This window comes from Lampris incognitus, chromosome 18 (assembly GCF_029633865.1).
Source record: "Lampris incognitus isolate fLamInc1 chromosome 18, fLamInc1.hap2, whole genome shotgun sequence".
Lineage (NCBI taxonomy): Eukaryota > Metazoa > Chordata > Actinopteri > Lampriformes > Lampridae > Lampris > Lampris incognitus.
The window spans coordinates 5,624,046-5,635,109 of NC_079228.1; the positions used below are offsets into that span (position 1 = coordinate 5,624,046).

At 54.7% G+C, this 11,064-nt stretch overlaps 1 protein-coding gene across 1 annotated transcript in view; it reads right to left on the reverse strand.

Moving 5' to 3' along the window:
• Nucleotides 1–9,974: 9,974 nt before the first annotated feature.
• The window catches only part of tspan13b (tetraspanin 13b), a 6,497-nt gene continuing 5,407 nt past the window's right edge, over nucleotides 9,975–11,064 (reverse strand). The window contains exons 5-6 of the mRNA XM_056298665.1: nucleotides 10,357–10,467; nucleotides 9,975–10,173 (exon numbers count right to left, since the gene is read on the reverse strand). Coding sequence (XP_056154640.1) covers nucleotides 10,099–10,173; nucleotides 10,357–10,467 — 186 coding nt within the window. The 3' untranslated portion in view covers nucleotides 9,975–10,098. The remainder of the gene's footprint in view (nucleotides 10,174–10,356; nucleotides 10,468–11,064) is intronic.

The following is an 11,064-nucleotide window of genomic DNA, read 5'->3' on the forward strand; positions in this document are numbered from 1 at the left end:
TCTGAACCCAGTGTTTGTTCTTTCACCATCGGTCACAGGCGATGCGTCAAGCCCCGCCAGACTCTGCAGCACGTACACACGTTAGCTTACTTTGGACAGACATTCTTGTAATGCAAGAAGTCCCACGTTCCACCAGGAGCACTCGGGGACTTTTTTCCTTCTTACAGTCCAGTCCGACGTCACGTCCTGGAAGGGCGGCGCTGGAGGGCCGGCGCTTTGAAAGAGGGAAAAGAAGAAGGCCTTTTCCTGAATCACAGTTGCTAGGTTACCGACCTGCGGCTGAATGCATTGTGCTGCATAATGGGCTCCTGGCTGCAGGGGCCTGCAGGGCCGTGTGGCGCAGGCTGGTTGGCCAGGAACTGGGGGAGCGTAGCTGTTCCTGTGCTGATCCCTCCAATGTGTCCAACTGTTCCCTGTATCATGCAGGAACTTCTGCTGCACGTAAAATGCAGTAACTCCAAATTTAGATTTATTTCTTTCAATTTGTGATTTAGAGCCACAAAGTCACCGATGGGTCACATGACTCACAGGCTCTTCCTCGCAGTTCTGGCAGCTTTAGATTAGCAGAGAACTTGTGCAAAAAACAAACACAACACAGCCAAATGTCGAGGGAAACTGGTACTGCGATGTCCAGAAACAATTGACGCATTTAAACACGCGCTGTTTTTTTCACTGTACACCTCTCACACTCTTTATAGAGGTTTCACACACACACACACACACACACACACACACACACACACACACACACACAGTGGAACACATACAAGGTTATAATATACAAAGGTGAAGGTGAACACCAATCATACAACACACTGCTAAAATAATTTAGTCTTCTTTTTACAATCCATTATGCTCAAGTCGTCTGACATTACTGCATTCAGTAGGACCGACTGGTCTGCAGGACGCAACCTGACATTCAGTAGGACCGACCGGTCTGCAGGACACAACCTGACATTCAGTAGGACCGACTGGTCTGCAGGACGCAACCTGACATTCAGTAGGACTGACCAGTCTGCAGTACGCAACCTGATATTCAGTAGGACTGACCGGTCTGCAGGACGCAACCTGACATTCAGTAGGACTGACCGGTCTGCAGGACGCAACCTGACATTCAGTAGGACTGACCGGTCTGCAGGACGCAACCTGATATTCAGTAGGACCGACAGGTCTGCAGGACGCAACCTGACATTCAATAGGACTGACAGGTCTGCAGGGTGCAACCTGACATTCAATAGGACTGACCGGTCTGCAGGACGCAACCTGACATTCAGTAGGACCGACAGGTCTGCAGGACGCAACCTGACATTCAGTAGGACCGACAGGTCTGCAGGACGCAACCTGACATTCAGTAGGACTGACCGGTCTGCAGGACGCAACCTGACATTCAGTAGGACTGACCGGTCTGCAGGACGCAACCTGACATTCAGTAGGACTGACCGGTCTGCAGGACGCAACCTGATATTCAGTAGGACCGACAGGTCTGCAGGACGCAACCTGACATTCAATAGGACTGACAGGTCTGCAGGGTGCAACCTGACATTCAATAGGACTGACCGGTCTGCAGGACGCAACCTGACATTCAGTAGGACCGACAGGTCTGCAGGACGCAACCTGACATTCAGTAGGACCGACAGGTCTGCAGGACGCAACCTGACATTCAGTAGGACCGACCGGTCTGCAGGACGCAACCTGACATTCAGTAGGACCGACAGGTCTGCAGGACGCAACCTGACATTCAGTAGGACCGACAGGTCTGCAGGGCGCAACCTGACATTCAGTAGGACCGACTGGTCTGCAGGTCGCAACCTGACATTTAGTAGGACCGACCGGTCTGCAGGACGCAACCCGATATTCAGTAGGACTGACCGGTCTGCAGGACGCAACCCGATATTCAGTAGGACTGACCGGTCTGCAGGACGCAACCCGATATTCAGTAGGACTGAGCGGTCTGCAGGACGCAACCTGACATTCAGTAGGACTGACCGGTCTGCAGGACGCAACCTGACATTCAGTAGGACCGACCGGTCTGCAGGACGCAACCTGACATTCAGTAGGACCGACCGGTCTGCAGGACGCAACCTGACATTCAGTAGGACTGACCGGTCTGCAGGACGCAACCTGACATTCAGTAGGACTGACCGGTCTGCAGGTCGCAACCTGACATTCAGTAGGACTGACCGGTCTGCAGGACGCAACCCGATATTCAGTAGGACTGACCGGTCTGCAGGACGCAACCCGATATTCAGTAGGACTGAGCGGTCTGCAGGACGCAACCTGACATTCAGTAGGACCGACCGGTCTGCAGGACGCAACCTGACATTCAGTAGGACCGACCGGTCTGCAGGACGCAACCTGACATTCAGTAGGACCGACCGGTCTGCAGGACGCAACCTGACATTCAGTAGGACCGACCGGTCTGCAGGGCGCAACCTGACATTCTGTAGGACCGACCGGTCTGCAGGGCGCAACCTGACATTCAGTAGGACCGACCGGTCTGCAGGGCGCAACCTGATATTCAGTAGGACCGACAGGTCTGCAGGACGCAACCTGACATTCAATAGGACTGACAGGTCTGCAGGATGCAACCTGACATTCAGTAGGACCGACCGGTCTGCAGGACGCAACCTGACATTCAGTAGGACCGACCGGTCTGCAGGACGCAACCTGACATTCAGTAGGACCGACCGGTCTGCAGGGCGCAACCTGACATTCAGTAGGACTGACCGGTCTGCAGGAGGCAACCTGACATTCAGTAGGACCGACCGGTCTGCAGGACGCAGCCTGACATTCAGTAGGACCGACTGGTCTGCAGGACGCAACCTGACATTTAGTAGGACCGACCGGTCTGCAGGACGCAACCCGATATTCAGTAGGACCGACCGGTCTGCAGGACGCAACCTGACATTCAGTAGGACCGACCGGTCTGCAGGACGCAACCCGATATTCAATAGGACTGACCGGTCTGCAGGACGCAACCTGACATTCAGTAGGACCGACCGGTCTGCAGGACGCAACCCGATATTCAGTAGGACCGACCGGTCTGCAGGACGCAACCTGACATTCAGTAGGACCGACCGGTCTGCAGGACGCAACCTGACATTCAGTAGGACCGACAGGTCTGCAGGGCGCAACCTGACATTCAGTAGGACCGACAGGTCTGCAGGGCGCAACCTGACATTCAGTAGGACCGACAGGTCTGCAGGGCGCAACCTGACATTCAGTAGGACCGACAGGTCTGCAGGACGCAACCTGACATTTAGTAGGACTGACCGGTCTGCAGGACACAACCTGACATTTAGTAGGACTGACCGGTCTGCAGGATGCAACCTGACATTCAGTAGGACCGACCGGTCTGCAGGGCGCAACCTGACATTCAGTAGGACCGACTGGTCTGCAGGACGCAACCTGACATTTAGTAGGACCGACTGGTCTGCAGGACGCAACCTGACATTTAGTAGGACTGACCGGTCTGCAGGACGCAACCTGACATTCAGTAGGACCGACCGGTCTGCAGGACGCAACCTGACATTCAGTAGGACTGACCGGTCTGCAGGACGCAACCCGATATTCAGTAGGACTGACCGGTCTGCAGGACGCAACCCGACATTCAGTAGGACCGACCGGTCTGCAGGACGCAACCTGACATTCAGTAGGACCGACAGGTCTGCAGGACGCAACCTGACATTCAGTAGGACCGACAGGTCTGCAGGGCGCAACCTGACATTCAGTAGGACCGACTGGTCTGCAGGACGCAACCTGACATTTAGTAGGACCGACTGGTCTGCAGGACGCAACCTGACATTTAGTAGGACCGACCGGTCTGCAGGACGCAACCTGACATTCAGTAGGACCGACCGGTCTGCAGGACGCAACCTGACATTCAGTAGGACTGACCGGTCTGCAGGACGCAACCCGATATTCAGTAGGACTGACCGGTCTGCAGGACGCAACCCGACATTCAGTAGGACCGACCGATCTGCAGGACGCAACCCGACATTCAGTAGGACCGACAGGTCTGCAGGACGCAACCTGACATTCAGTAGGACCGACAGGTCTGCAGGACGCAACCTGACATTCAGTAGGACCGACAGGTCTGCAGGACGCAACCTGACATTCAGTAGGACCGACAGGTCTGCAGGACGCAACCTGACATTCAGTAGGACCGACAGGTCTGCAGGGCGCAACCTGACATTCAGTAGGACCGACTGGTCTGCAGGTCGCAACCTGACATTTAGTAGGACCGACCGGTCTGCAGGACGCAACCCGATATTCAGTAGGACCGACCGGTCTGCAGGACGCAACCCGACATTCAGTAGGACTGACCGGTCTGCAGGACGCAACCCGACATTCAGTAGGACTGACCGGTCTGCAGGACGCAACCCGATATTCAGTAGGACTGACCGGTCTGCAGGACGCAACCCGATATTCAGTAGGACCGACCGGTCTGCAGGACGCAACCCGACATTCAGGAGGACCGACCGGTCTGCAGGACGCAACCTGACATTCAGTAGGACCGACCGGTCTGCAGGACGCAACCTGACATTCAGTAGGACCGACAGGTCTGCAGGGCGCAACCTGACATTCAGTAGGACTGACCGGTCTGCAGGACGCAACCTGACATTCAGTAGGACTGACCGGTCTGCAGGACGCAACCTGACATTCAGTAGGACTGACCGGTCTGCAGGACGCAACCTGACATTCAGTAGGACCGACCGGTCTGCAGGACGCAGCCTGACATTCAGTAGGACCGACTGGTCTGCAGGACGCAACCTGACATTTAGTAGGACTGACCGGTCTGCAGGACGCAACCTGACATTCAGTAGGACCGACCGGTCTGCAGGACGCAACCTGACATTCAGTAGGACTGACCGGTCTGCAGGGCGCAACCTGATATTCAGTAGGACCGACAGGTCTGCAGGACGCAACCTGACATTCAATAGGACTGACAGGTCTGCAGGGTGCAACCTGACATTCAATAGGACTGACCGGTCTGCAGGACGCAACCTGACATTCAGTAGGACCGACAGGTCTGCAGGACGCAACCTGACATTCAGTAGGACCGACTGGTCTGCAGGTCGCAACCTGACATTTAGTAGGACCGACCGGTCTGCAGGACGCAACCCGATATTCAGTAGGACCGACCGGTCTGCAGGACGCAACCCGATATTCAGTAGGACTGACCGGTCTGCAGGACGCAACCCGATATTCAGTAGGACTGAGCGGTCTGCAGGACGCAACCTGACATTCAGTAGGACCGACCGGTCTGCAGGACGCAACCTGACATTCAGTAGGACCGACCGGTCTGCAGGACGCAACCTGACATTCAGTAGGACCGACCGGTCTGCAGGACGCAACCTGACATTCAGTAGGACCGACCGGTCTGCAGGGCGCAACCTGACATTCTGTAGGACCGACCGGTCTGCAGGGCGCAACCTGACATTCAGTAGGACCGACCGGTCTGCAGGGCGCAACCTGATATTCAGTAGGACCGACAGGTCTGCAGGACGCAACCTGACATTCAATAGGACTGACAGGTCTGCAGGATGCAACCTGACATTCAGTAGGACCGACCGGTCTGCAGGACGCAACCTGACATTCAGTAGGACCGACCGGTCTGCAGGGCGCAACCTGACATTCAGTAGGACTGACCGGTCTGCAGGAGGCAACCTGACATTCAGTAGGACCGACCGGTCTGCAGGACGCAGCCTGACATTCAGTAGGACCGACCGGTCTGCAGGACGCAACCTGACATTTAGTAGGACTGACCGGTCTGCAGGACGCAACCTGACATTCAGTAGGACCGACCGGTCTGCAGGACGCAACCCGATATTCAGTAGGACCGACCGGTCTGCAGGACGCAACCTGACATTCAGTAGGACCGACCGGTCTGCAGGACGCAACCTGACATTCAGTAGGACCGACCGGTCTGCAGGACGCAACCTGACATTCAGTAGGACCGACAGGTCTGCAGGGCGCAACCTGACATTCAGTAGGACCGACAGGTCTGCAGGGCGCAACCTGACATTCAGTAGGACCGACAGGTCTGCAGGGCGCAACCTGACATTCAGTAGGACCGACAGGTCTGCAGGACGCAACCTGACATTTAGTAGGACTGACCGGTCTGCAGGACACAACCTGACATTTAGTAGGACTGACCGGTCTGCAGGATGCAACCTGACATTCAGTAGGACTGACCGGTCTGCAGGACGCAACCTGACATTCAGTAGGACTGACCGGTCTGCAGGACGCAACCTGACATTCAGTAGGACCGACCGGTCTGCAGGATGCAACCTGATATTTAGTAGGACCGACCGGTCTGCAGGACGCAACCTGACATTTAGTAGGACCGACTGGTCTGCAGGACGCAACCTGACATTCAGTAGGACTGACCGGTCTGCAGGACGCAACCTGACATTCAGTAGGACCGACTGGTCTGCAGGTCGCAACCTGACATTTAGTAGGACCGACCGGTCTGCAGGACGCAACCCGATATTCAGTAGGACTGACCGGTCTGCAGGACGCAACCCGACATTCAGTAGGACCGACTGGTCTGCAGGACGCAACCTGACATTCAGTAGGACTGACCGGTCTGCAGGACGCAACCTGACATTCAGTAGGACCGACAGGTCTGCAGGGCGCAACCTGACATTCAGTAGGACCGACTGGTCTGCAGGACGCAACCTGACATTTAGTAGGACCGACTGGTCTGCAGGACGCAACCTGACATTTAGTAGGACTGACCGGTCTGCAGGACGCAACCTGACATTCAGTAGGACCGACCGGTCTGCAGGACGCAACCTGACATTCAGTAGGACTGACCGGTCTGCAGGACGCAACCCGATATTCAGTAGGACTGACCGGTCTGCAGGACGCAACCCGACATTCAGTAGGACCGACCGGTCTGCAGGACGCAACCTGACATTCAGTAGGACCGACAGGTCTGCAGGACGCAACCTGACATTCAGTAGGACCGACAGGTCTGCAGGGCGCAACCTGACATTCAGTAGGACCGACTGGTCTGCAGGACGCAACCTGACATTTAGTAGGACCGACTGGTCTGCAGGACGCAACCTGACATTTAGTAGGACTGACCGGTCTGCAGGACGCAACCTGACATTCAGTAGGACCGACCGGTCTGCAGGACGCAACCTGACATTCAGTAGGACTGACCGGTCTGCAGGACGCAACCCGATATTCAGTAGGACTGACCGGTCTGCAGGACGCAACCCGACATTCAGTAGGACCGACCGGTCTGCAGGACGCAACCTGACATTCAGTAGGACCGACAGGTCTGCAGGACGCAACCTGACATTCAGTAGGACCGACAGGTCTGCAGGACGCAACCTGACATTCAGTAGGACCGACAGGTCTGCAGGACGCAACCTGACATTCAGTAGGACCGACAGGTCTGCAGGACGCAACCTGACATTCAGTAGGACCGACAGGTCTGCAGGGCGCAACCTGACATTCAGTAGGACCGACTGGTCTGCAGGTCGCAACCTGACATTTAGTAGGACCGACCGGTCTGCAGGACGCAACCCGATATTCAGTAGGACCGACCGGTCTGCAGGACGCAACCCGACATTCAGTAGGACCGACCGGTCTGCAGGACGCAACCCGACATTCAGTAGGACTGACCGGTCTGCAGGACGCAACCCGACATTCAGTAGGACTGACCGGTCTGCAGGACGCAACCCGATATTCAGTAGGACCGACCGGTCTGCAGGACGCAACCCGACATTCAGGAGGACCGACCGGTCTGCAGGACGCAACCTGACATTCAGTAGGACCGACCGGTCTGCAGGACGCAACCTGACATTCAGTAGGACCGACAGGTCTGCAGGGCGCAACCTGACATTCAGTAGGACTGACCGGTCTGCAGGACGCAACCTGACATTCAGTAGGACTGACCGGTCTGCAGGACGCAACCTGACATTCAGTAGGACTGACCGGTCTGCAGGACGCAACCTGACATTCAGTAGGACCGACCGGTCTGCAGGACGCAACCTGACATTCAGTAGGACCGACCGGTCTGCAGGGCGCAACCTGATATTCAGTAGGACCGACCGGTCTGCAGGGCGCAACCTGATATTCAGTAGGACCGACCGGTCTGCAGGACGCAACCTGACATTCAATAGGACTGACAGGTCTGCAGGATGCAACCTGACATTCAGTAGGACCGACCGGTCTGCAGGACGCAACCTGACATTCAGTAGGACCGACCGGTCTGCAGGGCGCAACCTGACATTCAGTAGGACTGACCGGTCTGCAGGAGGCAACCTGACATTCAGTAGGACCGACCGGTCTGCAGGACGCAACCTGACATTCAGTAGGACCGACCGGTCTGCAGGACGCAACCTGACATTCAGTAGGACCGACAGGTCTGCAGGACGCAACCTGACATTCAGTAGGACCGACCGGTCTGCAGGATGCAACCTGACATTCAGTAGGACCGACCGGTCTGCAGGATGCAACCTGACATTCAGTAGGACCGACAGGTCTGCAGGACGCAACCTGACATTCAGGAGGACCGACCGGTCTGCAGGACGCAACCTGACATTCAGTAGGACCGACCGGTCTGCAGGACGCAACCTGACATTTAGTAGGACTGACCGGTCTGCAGGACGCAACCTGACATTCAGTAGGACCGACCGGTCTGCAGGACGCAACCCGATATTTAGTAGGACCGACCGGTCTGCAGGACGCAACCTGATATTTAGTAGGACCGACCGGTCTGCAGGACGCAACCTGACATTTAGTAGGACCGACCGGTCTGCAGGACACAACCTGACATTCAGTAGGACTGACAGGTCTGCAGGACGCAACCTGACATTTAGTAGGACTGACCGGTCTGCAGGACGCAACCTGACATTTAGTAGGACTGACCGGTCTGCAGGATGCAACCTGACATTCAGTAGGACTGACCGGTCTGCAGGACGCAACCTGACATTCAGTAGGACTGACCGGTCTGCAGGACGCAACCTGACATTTAGTAGGACCGACCGGTCTGCAGGACACAACCTGACATTCAGTAGGACCGACAGGTCTGCAGGACGCAACCTGACATTTAGTAGGACTGACCGGTCTGCAGGACGCAACCTGACATTTAGTAGGACTGACCGGTCTGCAGGATGCAACCTGACATTCAGTAGGACTGACCGGTCTGCAGGACGCAACCTGACATTCAGTAGGACTGACCGGTCTGCAGGACGCAACCTGACATTCAGTAGGACTGACCGGTCTGCAGGACGCAACCTGACATTCAGTAGGACTGACAGGTCTGCAGGATGCAACCTGACATTCAGTAGGACTGACAGGTCTGCAGGATGCAACCTGACATTCAGTAGGACTGACCGGTCTGCAGGACGCAACCTGACATTCAGTAGGACTGACCGGTCTGCAGGACGCAATCTGACATTCAGTAGGACTGACCGGTCTGCAGGACGCAACCTGACATTTAGTAGGACTGACCGGTCTGCAGGATGCAACCTGACATTCAGTAGGACCGACCGGTCTGCAGGACGCAACCTGACATTCAGTAGGACCGACCGGTCTGCAGGACGCAACCTGACATTCAGTAGGACTGACAGGTCTGCAGGATGCAACCTGACATTCAGTAGGACTGACCGGTCTGCAGGACGCAACCTGACAGACGTGAAAACAAACGACAAGGTTCAATCTAACAGCAGGCGTGAATAATACTCGACTATACAGTATACCTTCACAGACATCATCCCTGTTTTACCCTCAGGAGGATGATTATAAACATGTTACTCTGCATCCTTGCCCCATGCAGCAGGCCCCGCCGCCTCAGCAGTGATGCCTGCGCTGCAGAAACCAGGAGTCGGCGCGTGACGCGTTTCTGGTGACGTCACGAAGCAGAACAGGGTTTCTGGTGACGTCACGAAGCAGAACAGGGTTTCTCCTCTACCACACTCCTCACTCCTTAAAAACCAACAACTTGACTTTGGAAAAACATAGTAGTTTTACTGTGGAACTCGGTGAAAACACACAAGACACTCTTTGTATTAACACATAAAACGTCCCACGTATGTCGGGACAGTGTAAATGGATTGGACGAACTCAACGGAAATTTCACAAGAAAGCACTCGGGTTCGCTCGAGGATCCTTCTGATTCCTGTACTGGTACGTCAGCCACACTCCAAGGATCTGAAAGATGAAGAAATGGTCAGCTGTCGGTGATGCCAACTAGACTGATAATTAGAGTGTAATTAGACTGTAGCATTGTGGAGAAAATGTTCAGACATGCACAGTATTCTGTCACTTCCATTCATGACACCCACTAAAGTTCCCTTCCACCTCCCTGACAGACTAACAATTCCTTCAGCTGACCTCGGTGAAGCTGAAAAAGAGTCCAATTCCGCCCACAAAGCGCAGCACCTGGCCAGCATACTTCTGGATCTTCTCTGCACATGGCGAACAGGAGTGGTGGGGGAAACACACCTGTGGCGGACGAGGAGGGACAAGCAGTACAATAAAGCAGACAACAATGTGCTGAGTGCATAAGATGTAATGAGGTCTTTGCTCCACGTGCAGCCATTAAGAAGGGACTCCTGGGCCACCCGGGACAGTCACTAATGACCCCTTTCCACTGCATGGTACTGGCTCAACTCCACTCTGCTCTGTTTGACTCTACTGGCTTTACTTTTTGGGGTGTGGTTTTCCACCGCAGACGGTCTCCCCTCACGGCGAAGCCCTGCTGGTCATTTGTGGGCGTGTTGACTAGTTTTTCCTGCCTTGTCTACCAGCTCCCCACACCAATGTTTTATTTCCAACAAATCAGCAAGACCAACTCTAAAAGTGTGCTTCACATGAAGAATATTACTGTAACTAAGAGATTCACCGACAACACATAAGTTTTTACATGGACAGATTATCAACTATAATACAAGTTTCATAAGACTCACTTTGGCATTTCCTGTTATAAACAGAGCTGTTCAAGTTCTCTCTGACCAATCAGTGGTCAGACTTTATTTATATCTAAATAAATATAAATACATTTTATTGATATTTTTATTTATGTTTAAATGTAAATATTTT